The 20,693-nt window shown below is 47.4% G+C and overlaps 1 protein-coding gene across 4 annotated transcripts in view; it reads left to right on the forward strand.

Annotated features, from left to right (window-relative positions):
- Nucleotides 1-3,149: 3,149 nt before the first annotated feature.
- Nucleotides 3,150-20,693, forward strand: part of Nhsl1 (NHS-like 1) — a 235,601-nt gene continuing 218,057 nt past the window's right edge. For 2 of the 4 annotated variants that reach the window (XM_087556596.1, XM_087556587.1), the window contains exon 1: nt 3,150-3,521. Coding sequence is in view for 2 of the 4 variants with exons in the window: in XM_087556554.1 (XP_087412680.1) it covers nt 4,175-4,466 (292 nt within the window). In the remaining 2 variants the exon portion in view is untranslated. Of the gene's footprint in view, nt 3,522-3,703; nt 4,467-20,693 lie in introns of those variants that run through there. The other 2 variants (XM_087556554.1, XM_087556564.1) reach the window with 1 other exon arrangement.

The raw sequence follows: 20,693 nt of genomic DNA on the forward strand, positions 1-20,693 counted from the left end.
CTACAGAGCTAGTTCCAGGACAGCCAAGGCTACACAGAGAAATCCTGTCTTGAAAAACAACGAAAGAAAACAAAGTCAATAAAAGAGCACATTTGGAATGTACTGCAGGAAGGGGTAACCTGAGAACATTTAAAACTAGATCCTGAAAAGAAAGTCTCCGTGAGGGTGGAAAAGACTTGAACAGTAAAAGCCTTTGCAGAGTAGAAGAAAGGGAAACCAGGGTTTGGGGTAGAAGAAGCCATTAGAATCGATCCATTCCTTGTGCCAGGTAGTATGACCGGGTACTGCCAGTGAGGGCCCAGAAGTGTTCAGCAAAGTGCACGCCTAAGCAGGTGTGATGTGATTGTAGCAGAGTTAGGACCCAGCTTTCACCGCTCTCTGACACTTTTCCTACCCTACAGTGTGACTTGGCTGCCAGCTGGCCGGGTTGGGGGTTGGGGTGGGAATATAGCCCCTGTAATTCTGCTCACAAAGGGCTCCTGCTGGGAATTGGGAAAGGGTCTCATCACAGAAAGCAAGTCTTTCACTCCCTCAGTTTCCTCCAGCTGCTCCTCCTCCTTCAGCAGGGCTCCCCCACGTAGTCTAGGTTGGCCTTGAACTCAAGGACACCTCACTTTCCTGAGTGCAGGGATTTCATTACCGCATCTAGCTTCTGAATTAAATTTTTGGATAAAATGACCTCACTGGTTGAGGAGCTGAATTTAAATTCTATACATTTAAATGTTCCCCCTCATGGTCCATTTAAAAAATCTGCTTAAAGGTTGGGCATAGTGGCCTACATTTTTAATACTAGCCTTTGGGAGGCAGAGGCAGGTGGATCTCTGAGTTTGATGCAAGCGTGGTCTACAAAGAGTTCTAGGACAGCCAGAGCTACACAGAGAAACCCTGTCTCAACACGCACATGTGCAGATGTGCACACACGCTGGCAAGCGTGCCAAAAATCTGCGTAGGCTGAGCATGGTGAGTTCATACATGTAATCCTGGCACTTAGGAAGCTAAGGCAGAAGGGTTGCTGTGAGTTCAAGGCCTGTTTGGACTACAGCCTGAGACCTGTCTCAAAAAACCAACCAACCAACAAACAAAAAAACCCCAGACCAAACAACAACAAGCAAACCAAAAAGAATGCTGGAGAGATAAGATTGTAAGTGTGACCTCCACACTTACAGAGCGGCACACCCAAGCCTAAGTACTTAGTCAACTCATTAAAAGAATTAAAATACAAAAAGAGGGGGTGTAGCTCAGTGGCGTGTTTGAGGTCCTGAGTTCAAGTCCCTTCATTGATACAAGCTGCAGGGGCTGGGTTCTAGCTCAGTGACAGGAAATCGGTTTAGCGTGCTGGATGCCCTGGGTTTGACGCTCAGCGTGAAAAAAAAAAAAAAGAAAAGAAAAAAGAAAAAAGAAGAAGAAGAAGAAGAAGAAGAAGCTGAGATTGCTCCAGGATTACAAGATAGCACAAAAAGTGTCTTTGCTCTCCTATTAATTTATGTGGAAATACAGTTGAACTGTATTTTCAAATCACGGTACAAGACAATATGTTTAATTAAACTAAATAGCAAGGACTAATTTAGTTTCAGTGGAATTTAGAAAGTAAGTGTTGTATAGAAGGGATTTGAAAAAAAATAAAGACCTGTTACAACTTAATGACGAGGGATAGTCTTCCAATTAAGAAAGGGGTGGAGGCTAGAGATTTGGGTCAGTGATAGAGTACTGGAAAGTACTGGGTTCAGTCCCAAGTACCACAGAAACAAAAGGCAAAAACCAGAGCAAAAACCTAACCAGACTTTTCTCCAGCATTACCTTTCGGAAGAGATAAACAAGTGGCCCCACAAACACAGGAAAAGATGTTGACAGCTCTCAGGGAAATGCAAATCAAGACACATCCAAAAGAATGGCTGTAATTAATAATAATGAGGGGTAATTACAAGTGTTAGTGAACAGGTGGAACTTTCCCGGTCAGTGCAGGTGGGAAGGCCAAATGGTGCCACCACCTGGAAACGCAGCTGATTTCTCCTAAGACTAAACAGAGTTCCTGTATGACCCTCAATTCTATACCTGACAGAAAGGAAAATATATGTCCACACCAAAACCTGGATGGGGTCTTTCTAACATCGCTCATAACAGTCAATAAGCAGAAACCAAATGTAAAGACCACAGGACTAAGTTGCATGTGGCTAGTGTGGGGTTGGGGTATAAAGAAAACTGAGGAGTGACCAAACGCTTCAAACAGACCGTGGTGGTGTTTGCATGACCTTCAAAATACTAGAAAGCATGGAATAGTTCACCATAAGCAGAGCGATTATGCTGTACAGTATGCTGTATCATACTGTTTTGGGGCAGTCTCTCAGCGGCAGCTGGCCTCAAATTCCTGATGCTTTTGTCTGATTACAGGTGTGTGCCACGGGGCAGGCTGGTTTATGTGGAAGTTTAAAGCGTTATTCATGGTCTCATGAAGTCAGGGAGGAACCTGTGGGAACATCACCTTTTCACTTCAGGACATTTCTTGAGGAAACAGAACACCTTTTTGCTGTTTATATGGTGCTTCACAAACGCCAAAGTTTAGAAAAACAGCAACCGTTTCCTTTGCTTACAACCCTGTAGGTGGCCCTACTAGGTGATCTGAGATCATTAATGTCATAGATCGTAAAACAACACCATCAATAACAAAACGGAGGAAGATGGGAGAAAGTCTGTCTACTAAGTTTTCTGTTTTTTTTTTTTTTTTGTTTGTTTGTTTTTAAGACAGGGTTGCTTTGTAGCTCTGGCTGTCTTGGAACTCATTCTGTAGACCAGGCTGCCCCCACCTCAGCCTGTCTCTGCTTTCTGAGTGCTGGGACTAAAGCCTGAGTCTCACTCCTTCCCACTGTGCATTTACTACTTTTAAGCCTGCTCTGTTCCTGTCCGGCAGAGAGGCAAACTAGCACCACTTTGGAGACTGATTCCAAGGTCAAGAAGCAGTGCTGCAATGTGGGTCAACTCCATGATAGAAACCAAAGAAGATCCTTTCTGAGCAAACACAGCATTGAGGCCAACGAGGTTTTTAGCTCCGGGATATTGGACTCAGCCTCCTTAAATTCTTCCTAGCAGAAGGTTTGAGTTAGCTGGGTGTCTCGTGACTATGATCTCAAGGGCGTTTAGTTAAAACATTTTCCAGGCCCTGGACTGGGGTTCTAGGCTCTAGTAGCCTAACTCAGCGCTTGAGGGATGGATGGAACAGGCTACTATCTCTGAACTGTTCGCACCCGAAGAGCAGGAAATCACTAAGGAGACACTAAGAAAACTCTTGAAGCACTACGATCACTATGGTCTTCGGAGGTTTTTTGTTTTTTGTTTCCTCTGGATTACCAGTTGACTACACAACTCTTGGCCACTGGGTGACTTATTGAGGTCTTCTTCGAGGTCCACAAAAAACGTCCCAGAAGTCTTGGGAGCCTTCCAGGGGCGAGACCAGGGGGCCTCAGACCAGCCGCACGGCGTTCCCGGGAAGGCTGGACCGAGACTCAGCCGCCACCGCGGCAGCGCAGGTGAGCTGCCGGATTCACCGTTGGCCCCGCAGTCCGGCGCCTCCGCGGCGGTGCCCGCGTAGCGCCCCACTCGGGCCTGGGGTGCGGGCGGGGACTGGGCCCTGGCGCCCGGGGGCTCGGCTGGGGGCGTGGGCGGCGACCCGGAGCTTGGGGACTGCGCGGCCGCCCCAGCAGGGTGCGCTGGGGCGCCAGGCGGCCACCGGCCTGGGCGCAGGGCGCGGCGGGCGCGGGAGCCGCAGGTGGTTCCCAGCCGGCCTTTCTCCTCCCCCTTCCCTTTCTCCCGCCGCCCTCCCTCGCGCCCGTGTCGGCGGCACTTCCCCCGCTTCCTCCTCCCTCTCCAATCCGGAGGGAGGGAAGGAGCCGCGGCGCTTTCCTGCCTGCAAACTTCAGCGGGACTCGCCGCGGCCGCCCGGGAGCTGCTCCGGGAACTTCCTCGGCCGCGCTGCCCGGGAGCCCGGGAGGAGCCGCGTAGCCGCGCGGCACCCGGCTAGTGTCTCGGAGCCATCCTCGCACCTCCTCGCCGCCCGGCCTCGTCCCCGCGGCAACTGCCCAGGGACTCTCCTTTGTGTTGAATGCGGACCCGCGCCCATCGTCCTCGGGGCCCGGCGTGAACCCCGTGATCGCCGGTCCGCCAACACCCCGCGTGCCCAGCTATGCCCTTCCACCAACGGAGCGTGGAGCCCGCACGGCTGCGCCGGCCCGAGGAGGCGGCGGGGGCTCTGGCTGGGGACCCGCCGCTCTTCCGCTCGCTGGAGCAGGTCAGCTCGCACACCCTGGTCTGCTTGCTCGCCCAGCTGGCCGACCTGTCGCGCTGCGCTGGGGACATTTTCGGGGAGCTCGAGGGCCAGGCGGCCGCGCTGGGTCACCGCACCGCCGAGTTGCACCGTCGCCTGGACGCCCTGCACGCTGCCGCCGCGCGCCTGGACCACCGGCGAGTGAAAATCCGTGAGTGGCTGGTGGCCCCGGGGAGGGCACCGCGGCACCGAGGCGCTCGGCCAGCTGCTGCCTCCCGCCCCCTGGCGGCTCAGGCTCAGCTTTCTGACCTCCTCGGGAGCCCACGGGCGTCGGAGGCTCGGGTGGGGAGGCAGTCCAGGTAGCAGGGACGTGTGGTGAGCCCCAATTCTGGCTTCCAAGAGATTGCCCTAGAGTGGGCGCGGAGTGTGGCTTTTTGGATGACCCATTCTACTGCTCTGTCTGTGGGAAACTGACAGCAGCCACAGCTATGGCAAAAAGTGATGGTGTCCTGTCGAAGTCATATAGAATGGTTATAGCGCTTCACACTTGAGGATCAGTTTGTGAACAATCTGTGGGGACCACAGCGAGGATTGCAGCGGCTTGTCACAGCCGCGCATCCCCCTCCCTCCACAAGTATTGTACCTGTGGCATTACCTACCAAAGAAAGCACAGTAACTTGAGGTTTTTACTTTTGGCCTTGAGTTTTGTTTCCTCTCCCAGACTGACCATTGGCTGTTATTCAGAAGACCTTGACCTTGAACTGGGGCTCTGTCTTTGGCCCTCTTCAACTCCCCAAATTAAGACTACATCTTGACATAGTAATCTCCAAGAGCCCATTTCATTTCAGCAGCTTTAACTGGCTCTGATGAATGAAGCGACTGGAATTTCCTGCTGGCCCAAACTAAGAAACCTTCAGTGTGATGCCTGGGTGGTTTCTCCCTTTCCAGTAGGTGAACTTGGTCATAATACTTAGCTCGAAGAGTAAATTGGGGATGGTTGATGGATTGCTGGGTGGAAGGGGAGATACTGGCATGACAACCCACGCCTAGGTTTCAGCAGCTCTGTATGAAAGATGGCCTCACTTAGAATCACTTCATAAGTGCGTGCGTAATCCGGAGTAGCTTGTTTTCCAGCTGAGAAAACCCAAGTCACATTTAACCATCTCGTGGGTTAGGAGTTCGAATTTTCACTAATCTAAATCGACTACTTATATATATATGCCTCTGTAATGTGTCTCTCTGGGTTGTGCATTTATCATACTATGGCTTTATAGTTTTTGGACGGCTTGATTAAGATTGCACCAACAACACCTCCTTATAAACTGCTTTTAACCCAGGAGAGTGGGTGGGGATGAGAAGGGGCATGGAGTGAGAATGATGTAATAGTTTGTTAGGGACATAGTAAGAACATATTTATTTCATGTGACTGATGACTTCACAAATAGGATATGTTGTCCTAGGGGAACTTCCCTGTAAGTCTGGCAATCCTGTTTGTTTCTGTGCCCTTTTGTGTTGTTGGGGGGTGTGTGTACCTAGGCAAAGTGAGAATTTCATCCCTGACATGCAGTGTGGTGGGGCAGATCTAACTTCTGGGTGAAGAACTCTAAGGGAAGTAAACAAAACAAAACAAAGAGAACACATTTTAGTTACGTGGAGTGGAATGTTGCCCCATTCTGTAATTGCAAAACAAGGCCAGTTACCATTTTTAAACTAACACGTAGAAAAATAAACAATATTCCTTGATGGTAAAACTCTTTGGTTTGCTGACTTGAGGGATGGCTCAGAGGTTAAGAGCATTGGCTGTTCTTCCGGAGGACCCTGGTGCTGGGAACAGTACCAACATTGCAGATCATGGCTACCCGTAAGTCCAGTTACGGGGGATCCAACACCCCATACAGACATACACTCAGGCAGAACACCAATGCACACAAAATAAAAATAAACTGAAGAAAAAGACCTCTGTTCTTGCTAGTTTTGTTTTGCATTTGAATATATTTCCTCCCCTACCTCCTTCTTTTCCTCCTTCCTCTCCTTTTAGGTGGAGACTCATTGCGGTCCAGACTGGTTTTGAACTTGCTACATAGCTAAGATGGTCCTTGAACCCCATATTGTCTTGCCTCCAACTTCCAAGTGCTATTACATGCGCATGATATCACCTCCTGCCCACTCTCCTTTCTTTGAACACGTATATTCCAATAAGCTGTACTGCCCAGCGGTCCCCTGAGTTCTCTCTAACGTTGTTTCTGAAGTGACTGGAATAATTCTCAAGCCTTCACAGGCATGTCATTTCAAGTAGCTTTACTTTTACATCAGTAATCCTGGTTGATCATTTTCATGCTGCCACGAAAGCTTTTATCAAAAAGTAATTATTCCTAGACCAGAGGTGTGCATACAGAGGAAAAGATGAGTTATTAAGGACATCATTAGGTTTGGCCCCATCTTTGCACACAACTTTTTTTGTGTGTGTGCTAAGAACCTATATGTTCATAATAATAAACTCCTTATACATGTGTCCTATTTAGCATCTGCGGGATTCTTTGAAAGCAATGCCTTGTCTAACATAGTGGCTCACACCCACAATTCCAGCATGGAGAGGGTGCCTTGAACTCACAGTACTAGGATTAAAGGTACCACTATGCCTGACATGTTGGTCCTTTATAAGCAGGTCTGCAAAGTTACATCCTTCATGTGTGAACCTTTGTACGGAGAATTGACTGTAAACTGACTGATTTCATGAATGAACTCGTAACCAGGGAAGCAGTCAAGGCCAAAAGACATGAAGTGATTTGTCCGGGCTGAGGGCTGGAGTGCAAACCTTCGATTGACTTCCTTGCTGTCCGCTGCACGTGGAGTGTCCCTTTTACCAGTGTTTGGAAATAAGGATCAAAGTGTAGACACGTTCCTCAAACTGTCTCAGGGCTGCCTCTGAACCTTAATTTCATCTCTCTGGTCAGATACATCTGTTAATGAGTCTCTCACAGAGCAGGTTACAGACAGCAGCAGCACACACTAGAGGGCCAGGGTCCAGCGCCTTCATGGCTGCCCATGTCTACCACATGTATGATGTCAGTGGTGCAATCTGAAAAAAAAAAAAAAAAAAAACCAAACCATTAGATCAGTACTTAGTCCTGTGGGCCAGTCCTACGGGTTTCAAGCCTGGTGAGGAATATTTCTTCAGGTTTGCCGTCCTTCAAACAGTATAGGTAGGAAGTCCTACAAAACTGGTCTTAAGTTAGGAAGAGCATACTCTTTTCACCCATGTCCTGTGAGAACTCCTCTGATGCTACATCTGATCCTCTCCCATGGTGTGGAACGTTGTCCAGGATGTACTTTGTGATGGTTATTCTTGGTTCTCACTTTGTGACATCTGGAATTAAGTTAAACCCAAGCTTCTGGGTACACCTGCAAGAGGATTTTTTTTCTTTTTTCTTTCTCTCTCTTTTTTTTTTTTTTTTTTTAAGATTTATTCATTTATTATATATAAGTACACTGTAGCTGTCTTCAGACACTCCAGAAGAGGGCATTGGATCTCTTTACAGATGGTTGTGAGCCACCATGTGGTTGCTGGGAATTGAACTCAGGACCTCTGGAAGAGTAGTCGGTGCTCTTAACCGCTGAGCCATCTCTCCAGTCCAGAGGTTTTTTTTCTTAAATCATTTGAAGTTGGAAGACCCACTTTTTTTTTTTTTTTTTTTTTTTTTGGTTTTTTTTTTTTTTTTTTTTTTTTTTTGGTTTTTTTTTTTTTTTTTTTTTTTTTTTTTTCGGAGCTGGGGACCGAGGAAGACCCACTTTTAATCCATATATATGGATTCTTTTTTTTTTTTTTTTTTTTTTTTTGAGGTGGGAAGCTCCACCTTTAATCTGGGCCACACTTTCTGGTGACAGGATAAAGGAAGCTTGTTCCCTGTGCCTGCTTGCCCTCATTCTCCTCTGAGAGACAACTCCTCTGAGATTCCAGTGTATCCTGAAGACCAGGTGAGACGGACGGCCTTGTGCACTGAGCAACTGCTGCCTTCCTGGATTTTGATGGTTCACAGCTGTTGGTGGACTAGCTGGGACACAGCCTACAAGCCATTCTGAGAGATTCCCATACTTGATATATGTGCGTGTGGTGTGTGTGCATATATGAATATATGTATATATGAATATAAGTATATAAGTATGAAGATGTATATATGTATATATATGTATAGCTGTATATGAATATATGGATATGTGTATCCATATATACATACATATATGTGTGTATATGTATGTGTGTATATATATGTAAATGTGTATGTATGTATGTTTATATGTATATATGTGTGTATGTATGTATATATGTATATACATTCATTCTGTCAGTTCTGTTTCTCTAGAGAACCCTAACTAATCTGAACCTTAACGCTGCGTTTACAGGGACTGAAATTGAATCTTTTACACGTGCTTCCTCCAGCCAGCTACTTGAGATCAATAACGGCAGCAAATTTGTTTTTATAGAGCTCAGCACGGTGACTGGAATGGGATATTATCACATGTATACCTAAAGATTTTAAAATAACAGTGCGTGCGTGCGTGCGTGCGTGCGTGTGTGTGCGTGCGTGTGTGTGTGTGCGTGTGTGTGTGTGCGTGCGTGCGCGCGCATGCGCTCTCAGGTGGCACATACCATGACACATATGTGGAAGGCAGAGGACTGGAGTGTTTTCTCCTTCCCCCTTGGGGGACCCAGGGATCAAACCCAAGCCGTCAGGGTTGGTAGCAAGTGCCTTTATCCACTGAACCATCCCGCTGGCCCTGTTTCTGGGAAAGTAGAACTTGATTAATTTTGCTGCCGACTAAATAAGGCTACACTGAAAACAGTAACAACAGGCAGGAATGTGAGGTTATGTCTGGGCTCTGTTAACCATCAAGAGACTTCGTTGTGTAGAAATCAACAGTCTCACTGGCGTGGCCGTGTTTTGTTTTTAAGGGCTGTGGAAGTGTGCTCTCTCCTGCTCAGCACTTGGGATTTGACTTAGGGCAGGTTAGGAAGTGCTCTACCACCCATAAGTATCCCTAGACTCCTTTTACTTACTCTTTAAGTCTCGAGAGACAGCATTTCTAAAGGTCGCCTATGGCCTTGACCCACGTGATAGCCCAGGCCGCCTTTGAACTGAGCATTCTGCTTTCACCTCCAAGTAGCTAGAATTACAGACCTGTGGCTTGGCCTTAAAATTAATTTTACTGAGACACAATTCCTAGACACAATTCACTCATTTACAGTGTGTGGGCCAGTGGCTTCTAGTGTATTCAGACATGTGAAACATGACCACAGTCTAATTAGTGCATGGGCACGGTCCTGAAAGAACCCCACATCCCTGGGAGGCATTCACCCTTTCTTCTTGACTTTCCTGCCTCCAGGCCACTACAAGTATACTTTCTGTCTCTGTAGATTTCAGTGCTCTGAACATTCCCGACAAGTGGGCTCATGCTGTCTGTGGGCTTTGTACTTCCTTTACCAAGCAAAAAGTTTCCCGGATTCACCGTTTGCTGCTTTCCATAACTATCACATGTTCCTGTGATGTATGACTGTGTATTGAAAACCTGCCGTTCAGATTCATTTAGAATTTCTGATCACTGGTGTTTTGTTTGTATGTATGTCTGTGTGAGGGTGTCAGATCCCCTGGAACTGGAGTTACAGATAAGTGCCATGTGGGTCCTGGGAATTGAATTGGGGTCCTCTGGAAGAGGAGCCAGTGCTCTTAACCTCTGAGTCAACCCCTCTCCCTTCTTATTTAATTCCCAAACCAGGTGAAATAGAAAGGCTAGGCTGTATTTTTTAAGCCCAATTTATAGGTCAAGAAATGAAAGTTCTAGGGCTAGTAAAAGATGTTAATTAATTCGATAGATAGACTGAGTCTTGCGATTTCTGCACTAAACTCTTTTTTTTCTTTTTAAGATTGATTTATTTATTTACTTTATGTATATGATTATTACTGTAGCTGTCTTCAGACACACCAGGAGAAGGCATGGGATCTCATTACAGATGGTTGTGAGCCACCCAAGTGGTTGCTGGGAATTGAACTCATGACCTCTGGAAGAACAGTCAGTGCTCTTAACTGCTGAGCCATCTCTCCAGCCCCCACTTTAAACTCTTTTTTCAGTTTGTTTTAAAAGCACTTATTAGGACTGAGGTTGTAGCTCAGTGGTAGATTGCTTGCCTAGCAGGTGTGAGGAAAGACCTGGGTTTAATTCCTCAAACTGAATGCAGTGGATCGTGCCTGAAATCCAGTCCTCGTGGGATAAGAGAGATCATGAAGTGAAGGTCATCCCAGGCTACATAGTGATTTGAGGCTAGCCTGGGCTACCTGAGACCTGTCTTGACAACAACAGAGAACTTACTGAATACATTTGAAACCCTGTTGCCAACAGAGCGCAGGAAAAGACAATTTACTAGCACTTTAAAAAATAGTTGTAGAAAGACAGATTTCTCCACCCCTTTAGATTCCAGGCCGGTCGGGAGGGCTTTGCTGTGCTAATCTCAGGGACACCTTTTATACTATGGTGTGTGCCCCGCCCATGCACCCATACACCATGGACCTGGTAAGCTTCATATAATGTTTAAGGTCAAGGTGGATGCTGTTGTAGGTCGATGGCTGGGTGGGGGTAGCTCCGCGGCAGATCGTGCGTTGGGCACGCACCAGGTTCTTTCTGCAGTTGACTTCCCTTTGAAAAGGGTGGCTGGTTGGCAGGAAGATTGTATGGGCATTGTCTTTGCGTAAACAGGTCTTGAGAAACTCGGTAGACAGTGTGGGCTAATACTCGGCAGCAGTGTTTTGGGCGGTAGATGCTTACTCTTGAGAGACTGTCATCCTCCGGCCCAACCAGCAATTGGCTGATGTCAGAATGAGTAGCTTTGATTTTTCTTCCTCAGAATGAGTCTTGGCAGTATGTGTGTGTGTGTGTGGGGGGGAGGGGGGGCAGGGTTCTAAAGACACAATGGAGCTGCAGACATCGCTGAACTTCCGAGAACAGGTGCTGGCTTGAGACTTGCTTTCGTTGAAGCAAACGGCACACTAGGAGACGTGCTGGTGGGAGTTTGGTCTCCACTCACCTTTACTCAGGAGAGTTCTTACATTAACAGAAACCTACAGTAGCTGGGTGGGCAGATGGTTACGTTTGGACTTAAGCAGCCTGTGTGAGTGGAGCAGTCTTTTTCTATGCGCCTGACCTTAAGTGTTGCCTGCCTATGCCTGGTATGGTGATGCACACCTTTAATCCCAACATTTGGGAGGCAGAGGCTGGTGGATCCCTGAGTTCAAGGCCAGCCTGGCCTACATAGTGAGGTCCACGGCAGCCAGGACTATTTAGAAAGATCCTGTTTTCCTGCTTCAGAAAGAATGGAAGGAAGGAAGGAAGGAGAAGGAGAAAGAGAGAGAGAGAGAGAGAGAGAGAGAGAGAGAGAGAGAGAGAGGAAGAAAGAATTGCCTGATTAGTGTAGTAATAGACACCCGGTTGGGGGAGTGGGCATGTAGAAGCTGGAGGATAAGGAACTCAGGGCTGACTGTGCTATACAAGACTGTCGAAGAAGAGAAGGAAGAGGAGGAAGAAGAAGAAAGAAAAAGAACAAGTTGTCCTCTAGATTTTTATGCTAAAGAATTAAGTATTCATGACTAGAAAGACCCCCTTTTCCATCAATATTTTATTGCTTAGTCTTTATTTGCAGCTTGAGGAAGAAATTGAGGGCCTTCTGAATCACCTTCCCATGTGTTTACCAGTTACCTTGTGGACGTGTGGACCTTCACATACTGAGAAGTTAGTCACGCCCCAACAGATGAGGCAGCACATGTTTCATGTTGCATGTATTCTGCCCACAGTACACGCATGAGTTCTTTCTCCTATGTAGAACGGGCTGGTGTCATCATAGAAAGAGACCTGTGTTTGGATGCACTCGCCACACGCTCAGATTAGTAAAACGGGACGTTGTGATTTTTGAACTAGGAGGGTGCATCCTTTGACGTAGGACTGCAGCCTATTCCTGGGACACAATGGCTGGGAAGTATCTAAGGCCTCCCACATGGAGGGAACGAGATAATACGGAGGAAGAAAATCTTTGGTTTCATCTGTATGGATGGGGAGTAGTAAATGAAGACATGGTGAGCATTAAGTTTTAAGCGTGTGTGTGTGTGTGTGTGTGTGTGTGTGTGTGTGTGTAGGTGCAAGCGCTTGTGATTGCGTCAGCCATAGAGACTGAAGGCGTCAGATACTCAAGCCCAGGCTGTGGGCAGCTGTGAGCCACCTGATGGGAAAAGCTAAGAACTGAACCATCTCTTTGCTCCTTGATAAAAATTTGATAAAGTGGAAGTGCCGGAGTTCCTTGATATTTTGGAAGATAATTGTAAAGCAGAAAAGTAAGGCACTATATTCGGTTTGCTTTATTTGAAGTTCTTTTAGGAAAAAAGGCTTTATTTTAATTTTTACTCATGTGTATGATGTGTGTGGGTACCTGCAGAGTCCAGAAGAAGGCCTTAGATGCCCTGGAAGGAGAGTTACCTTGTACTGGCTGGTTTTCTACGTCAACTTGACACAAGCTGGGGTTATCACAGAAAGGAGCCTCCCTTGAGGAAAGGCCTCCATGAGATCCGGCTGTAAGGCATTTTCTCAATTAGTGATCAAGAGGGGAGGACCCAGCCCATTGTGGGTGGTACCATCCTGGGCTGGTGGTCCTGGGTTCTATAAGAAAGCAAGCTGAGCAAGCCAGGGGAAGCAAGCCAGTAAGAAACATCCCTCCATGGCCTCTGCATCAGCTCCTGCTTCCTGACCTGTGTGAGTTCCAGTCCTGACTTCCTCTGGTGATGAACAGCAATGTGGAAGTGTGAGCTGAATAAACCCTTTCCTCCCCAGCCTGCTTCTTGGTCATGATGTTTGCGCAGGAATAGAAACCCTGCCTAAGACATACATGGCTGTGAGCTTCCTTGACATGAGCGTTGGGATTGGAACCTCAGTGCTCTGGAAGAACAGCCATTTCTCCAGACGTTAAAGTCCTCAAAGAAAAACAAATAAATAAAACGATCAAACTTTGCTGGATGTGGTGGTGTGCACTCGCAGCCCCAGCACCACAGAGGCTGAGTCAGGGATCGCTGACGAGTTCGAGCCAGCCTTGTTACATAATAAAGCTACCTCCCAAATACTGGCGTTCTAGGCCTGTGTTGTTTGTTATACGCTGCTTTATTGATACTGGGATTGAACCCAAGGCTTTGTGCGTGCCAGACAAATACTATACCAACTCAGCTACCTTATCACATGCAAAGAAAAAAAAAAAAAAGGTCAAATTTTAAGGATGCGTTAAGATGGCTTTTCTCTAATTTAGAGGCCCGAGAACTTACTTACTAATTTTGTTTCTGCTCAAATTGGTTTGTTCCCTGACACGGAGGAATTCTGCAGACACTGAAATTCAAAATGAACAGAGGTGTGCTGCGGGCTGTGCCACTTCTGTGTATTGTTTTCAACGGTTCTCCCCCCCCCCCCCCCACTGTTATTTTCTTGTCAGGGTCTCCAGAAGTTTAGGCTGGCTTAGACTGTATCATCCTGCCTCCGCTCCCCTCCCCCCATGAGCTGGGATCTCACGCATGCGCCGACCATGCCTGGCTCTTGGCTGTCCGCATTTCTCAGCGTTCACTTCAGCAATGCTTTGGGGGAATGTGGAGCTGGAACCTCTCTTCCCGTGGACTCCAGGGAAAGGGCACGGAGGTCCCAGTCTTTATTCCCTTTCCTTCTGAAATAGTGACATATTCCCACAATAGGAGGAAATAGAGGCCAAAGGGCTTGTGAAAGAAAGAGGACAGCCACATGAAGGTCCCCAGAGAAGGGCTGCTGGGCAGCCTAAGCCCCGAGGCTGACCCCATGTGAGACAGAGGAAACCCAGCCCCTGGATGCAGGGTGCATCTCAGGTCGGCCTGCTCCAATATTGCGTGCTACGGTTTCGATACTACCTGAGCCAGTCAGCTGCAAATGATGACACTCCTTCCTTCAGAGGAGGGAAAAGAGAGAGAGAGAGAGAGAGAGAGAGAGAGAGAGAGAGAGAGAGAGAGAGACACCCCAAGACCGCATCAGTAGAATGCTTGCACACCCCACACTGCGCACGCGCACGCCTGTCGCTGAGTCATGGTGGGAGGTTATAATTCTAGCACCTGAGAGGTAGAGGCAGAAAGATGTGGAATTCAGGGTTATCTTGGCTACATAAAAGGTTAAAGGCCAGCATGGACTACAAATGACCCAGCCTAAAAGAGAAAAGGGCAGAAGTCTGTCATATACCTTGAAGTTTAAAATCACAAAGTCTGAATAGCTATGGTGGCATAGTCTGAGCAACATGGGAAGAACCTGTCTTTTAAAAAGGCTTTTGGGCTCTTAAAAAAAAAAGTGTGTGTGTGTGTGTGTGTGTGTGTGTGTGTGTGTGTGCGCGCGCGCGCGCGCAGGTTTGGGTGACAATTAACTTTTACTGCTGAGCCATCAGCTCCAGTCAAGTACTAGCAGATGGGCAGATGTGAGACCAGTAGGCATGGTTCTTGGTGAGAACTCCAGCACACAGTTGACCCTTATCCCACACTCGCTGCTTTTGCCTCGATGACAGGAACAGCTGAGGTAGCTGGCGCCTACATGCACATTTATGCCCCTGTCACCGCCGCTGCCGATGGTTGGTCCTGGAGGCTGGAAGATGAGAGCTGACTAAGTCCAGAGGAGAACTGGTGGGAGAGATAAATGTGAAAACATTAGCGATTGGAAATCAAAACATCCTGCGCAGATTCTGGAAGCGTCTGTAGTCCCTGACAGGAATGGGGGTAGGGCCTTCCTTCTCTGTCCTACACACGGTTGAGCTTGGGGGCCGGGACTGCCAGCCCTTCTCCTGGGACTCTCATGTCGATGTCATTTTTTTCTTTCTCAGGCCCTTTCTCCTCTTACTTCCTCCTATTGTGGGAACTGGGAAGAACCTCCCCACTCAGAGCCTCACTGCCTCAGCTCCTCTGGACCTCAGTCCACAGCCTCTGTTCAAACACCATTCCCTGGATCCACTCAGCACTGACTGCTCAGCGCTCAGCTCTTGTGGGCCTCTTGGAGCCCCAGGACCATTTCATTCATCTCCTTGTTTCCCACACATTCTGAGTCATGAACAATCACCCGGGCTGGGTGAAGAAACGGATTCTCAGACCCCGCCCCTGGAGATTCTGAATCAGAGACTGGGCGGAGGCCAGGAAGAGCCTGGGCCAACGAGGCCCCCAGGTGATTGTGATAAACCAAGTTTTGGAAAGAGCGGGGCTATTGTCCAGGTAGTGGAACGGTTCCCCATTCACCGAGGGCATTGCTTGGCTGGCACTTCTGCTGCCTTCTGGATTCCAAAGAGAATCGCACAGTGAACCTTTTGTTGTTGTTTTCTGTTTTTTGAGCTGGGATCTGGCTAAGTGATCCAGTCTTCCCTCCAAGTGCCAGTCCGGTGCTGTTTCTTGGAGATCTGTTCTGAATTAGAAATGGCCATTTTTAGGCGACATCTACCTTAAAACAAACAAACAAACAAACAAACAAACAGGTTCGAGGGATGGTGACACTCCCCCAAGCACGAAGTTACGGCTTTAATATTTATAGTATATCTTCTAGCAACTATGTTTTTTTTTCAAGATTTATTTATTTACCTTATGTATGTGAGTACAATTCTTCAGACACCAGAAGAGGGCACCAGATCTCATTACAGATGGCTGTGAGCCACCATGTGGTTGCTGGGACTTGAACTCAGGACCTCTGGAAGAGCAGTCAGTGCTCTTAACCACTGAGCCACCTCTCCAGCCCGCAACTATGTTTTTAGAACAATTAGGAGCCACCTGTGTTCCCACACACCTGTAATGGTTGAATCTGGGAGTTAGAGCCGTAGGATCAGGAGTTCGGGGACATTGGACACCTTTTCTGAAACCCATCCATGCCGTTTTCTCCTAAGACAAATAGGAACTCTCTGGCATGAGACCCCCACCCCGCCCCCCGGGAGTGGTGATTTTTGTTATGGCTTTTTGTCATTTACTCTTAATTTCTTTCATAGACATAGAAAGCAACTTTTTTTTTTTTTTTACTTCCCAAAGGACAGACAACTGCTTTAGATCAATCCCACCCGGAAATCTTTTATTGTACCTCCCCTGGTGGTTATTATACCTCCTGTCAGTGTGTTATCAGTGATCGGTTATTTCTCTGCTGGTGAAATGAGTCAAGTCAAGCCAGATTAGATTATATTAAATGCAGGAATTAATTAGGAATTAATTAGGAAGATACTCTTGGGCAGGTGAGTTCAATGACCCCAAGGACTGAGGGCCAGGGAAGTCATCATGGGGAGAGAGAATGGGGGTGGGAAGAGAAAGAGAGAAAGGGGACACTAGCTAAGGGGGCGGGGGAGAGGTGGAGGGGAGAGAGAAAAGGAGAGGAGATAATCAAGCAAACAAAATATCTGGATTATATGAGGAAGAGCCTTTGGGGGAAGGGTAGCCTAGCCCCTGGGCTGGAAAGTTCAGGATTGGGGGTAGGGTATGTCAGGAAGGGACTGGGGGATGCTGGGAGAACCAGAAAGTTAGGTCTGCTTTGATATGTAAAATATGCACCCCAGTCCCTTGTCCTAGGGTCCAAAACCAAACAGCAGCACACAAAGGCTTGTGAAGTGATGAGTTTAGGACCTTCTATCTGACCATGTTGGGTATCTGAAAAAATGCTCCTTGCGCAGAGGTTGAGAAGACAAGGAAATTGAATTAAGTAGGCTCTGGTATGCGTAATCGGATTACGCCGGATTACACTGAGAATCACATCTGAGGTGTTCCGCAGCCTCGACTGATGCTCCCGGCAGGTGAGCTGGCTGCTGGGGCTATGCACAGATGAGGAAACCAGCCAGCATTTCTCAGGAGACCCACTCCAGTTGTACTAATAGTTCAGCTGGTGGACTCTCAGGGCACCGGGCTTCGCTCATTACCTCTACGTGAGGGCTGAGGTCAGTGGAGCTCCTGTGCCCTCAGTCATAGCATGAATGTCATTGAGTTTGCTGTGTAGCAGACATATTTACGCTCCATGCGGACCGTATCTGTGAATTCCAGATCAATTGTATTGTTGTTAGAGTAGGCAGTTAAACTGGGGAAAATGAGGAAAAGATTCAGATAGTCTATTAAATCCTTTGTTCAGTCTTTAAAAATCGTTAATGTGGTGGGTTTTAGGTATATATTCTAAACGTGAACTTAGCCATTGAGTTTTTTCTGCATTAAGGAAAGAAGTGTGTGTATGTGTGTGTATGTGTGTGTGTGAGTGTGTGTATGTGTGAGTGTGTGTGTATGTGTGTGTATGTGTGAGTGTGTGTATGTGTGTGTGAATGTGTGTGTGAATGTGTGTGTATGTGTGTGTGTATGTGTATGTGTGAATGTGTGTGTGTATATGTGTGTGTATGTGTGAGTGTGTGTGTGTGTATGTGTGAATATGTGTGTATGTGTGAGTGTGTGTGTGTATGTGTGTATATGTGTGTGTGTGTGTGAATGTGTGTGTGTGTGTGTGTGTGTATAACTCTGTTGGTAGAGCTTGCCTAGCGTACCCCTCTATCTGGATATCCCAATATTGAGCATGAATTTCTCACGTTGGATGGAGGACAATGCTCTAGGAATACATTTGAGTTAGTTGTGGAGTGTTTGCTCTGACACATTGACCTATATTTTGGAACATGAATTCAGTGGCTCATGAGGTTTGCCCGGTCTATGTAATTTTGCCTGTTGCTTTTTTTAACCACTGGACCGTAGTGTCTTAGGTGGTACTGCGAGGGTGAACAGTAGGAGGCGTCTGAAGGAAGCAACTGTGGTCAGTTGGGATTACTTTTCTTTAGTTGTGAACCTGAGATCAAAGGTTTGTGATGATTTCATGCGAACGTGGCCAGTTAAGACCTAGGCGTGGAGTGCGGACTCAGAAGCAACCTTGTGTTACATGGTCTACTTTGTATAGTTAAATAGTTCTTTGTGGACCTCTGAATTGGACTCATGAAACAGTACCAGGAGGGAATGTACTGGAAATCTATCAGTAGATGCGTTGCTAAGACTTAGAATTTATGACTGTCTTCTGGGAAAATCAGCCATATTTTATACGTAGGGTCATCTACTGAGTACCCTGTCTTTACAGCAGATCACCTGGTGGAGATGGTCCCTTCCTTATGGGTCTAGCAGAAGAATGTGTCAATCGGACTAACTGGTTATGACGTCGATTCTTCTGTCTGTTTTTCCTCACAAAGGAGATTAAATTAAGCCAGGGCTCTCCTTGAGTGGGAGGGCGCTGCTTGCTAAACTCCCACAAGGCACTGGGGCAAAACCAAACCAAACAACAACAAAAGGGCTGAAGGAACAGAAGCAAACAACACTCCTCTTCTCCTTTTACTAGAGTAGCCATTACACACCTGTCTCCAGTTCGCGCACGGTGTTGGGGGCCTCCTTTGGTAACGTACGTGTGTGTTTATTTAAATTTTGTGCAAGAAGATTCTTAGAGCAGAGGGCTTTCAACTCTCTTGTCTGTAGCTTTAGTTCTTGATAACCTTAGGCCTCTAATGCAGGAGAGCGTCACTGAGAACGAGGGGTACAGAGGGACCCGGGGCTGTGAGCCGATGGTAAAGGACGGAGCTGTGGAGATGGGCTGCGAGAGATGTCTGTGCATCTCATTAGTACCTCTCATATAATCTGAACGCGCTGCTTATGAACCACAAAGCCCAGCTATCATAAATTACTGTATTTAATAACCAATATTTGTAAGGCACCATCTATAACGAATATTGATGACCTCGCTGTTGTCAATGCTTGTTTTGTTTAGCTTTCGTAACATTTCCTGAGAAGGCCCAATAGTATCCCTGCATTTAGTGATGGGGTAATGGTGCCACAGAAATGTGAATTTGTTCCTGGTTACTTGGTTTGTCTGGAGAACTTCCCTCCCTGTTCCCTTCCCTCCCTCCCCCTCCCTCCTTTCCTCCCTCCCTCCCTCCCTCCCTCTTGTATGCATGTGCCGATTGGTTATCTGTGGGACACTGACTCCGGCTCCCAACATGTTCCATTTTTATGCACAGAATCGAACATTTCCCTCCAAAACAACTCACAGTGACTAAACTTTTGATCCTCCTGCCTCTGCCGCCCAAGTACTGGTATCCCAAGCCTGCCACGCCAGGCATTTTTTTGGTTTGTTTAAATGGGGTTTTAATCTATAGCTCAGATAGCCTTGAATTTAGTGTGTATCTCTGGCTGGCTTTGAACTCCTGGCAGTCCTCCTGTCTCCAATTCCCAAATGCTGGGGTCCCAGGCACACGCCACTGTGCCCAACTTCTGTTTATTTTACCCACTTTTCAGTTCACCGTGATACTAGTGAAAAGCATCCGAGTTTAGCCAGGGCCTAGGACATGTTTCCTACTCTTCAGTGAGTCTTTAAAATCATTTTGCCGTATAGCATATGGCCCCCAGGGAGAAATCAGTAGCCCACCGACCATGCCGTCTTGAATCTACAGAGAGTGAACCAAGTTCGTCTGGTTCTCTGCTCTGCTCTGGAAGACAGACAGTCTAGCCCCTAAACACAGACTCTTTGTTGGCACTTTCCGTCCTATCCTTCTGTCCTCTTTTCTTCTGCCAGACATTCATGGTCAGGGTCAGAAGACAGGAGTCACACGAACAAACTCAATTTCAGGCTTGTTTTCGGTGAAGTGATACGCTGGGGTTAGGAATCTCTCCCCACTTCCTCTCTCTCTCCAGATGCACTGCGTTCAAATGCCGTGACCCCGAGGCTGCTTAGTTTTGCTTGGTGGTGAGCTGAGGGCCAGAGACATTAATAAAGCTAGCTCTCTAGTGTCCCCACTCCCTCTCCTCTCCTCTCTCCTCTGTTTTGTTTCGTTTTGAGATAGTGTCACCTGTAACCCAGGCTAACCTCAAACTCGCCCTGTAGCCACGACACGCCTGAACTTCTGATCCTGACTCTACCTCTGAGGTGCTGGCTTACCGGTTTACTCCACCATACCCAGTGCAGGGGATCAAACCCAGGGCCTCTTGAATGCTTAGGCTAGCACTCTACTAACTGAGCGATATTCTTAACTCTTTCTGTTAGTGATAAAGAAGGCTTAACCACATGTTGCTTGGTGGTGGCACCAATTAAGAGACTTGCGACCGGTAACCACTCCCTTGAATCAGCTGTTCCCAAGTGTGGCCCTAGAACCAGTGATGTCAGTATCTGCTGGTGGTCTCCTAGACCCCCACCCACCCCGGATACCCTGAATCTGAATCTCTCTGGACTGGACCCTGCGGGCTTACTCTCTGCCCACAGTCATACAAGGAGATATGAAAGCATCACCCTGGCGTCTGACGACCACTGCCTGTGGATGTAGACTATGGCTGACCCAAGGCCAGAGGATGGAATCCGCTTCAGATCTTAGCATCCAGACTGACTGTGCTTGGGACAG

Source organism: Rattus norvegicus, chromosome 1, assembly GCF_021556685.1.
Source record: "Rattus norvegicus strain SHRSP/BbbUtx chromosome 1, alternate assembly SHRSP_T2T, whole genome shotgun sequence".
Lineage (NCBI taxonomy): Eukaryota > Metazoa > Chordata > Mammalia > Rodentia > Muridae > Rattus > Rattus norvegicus.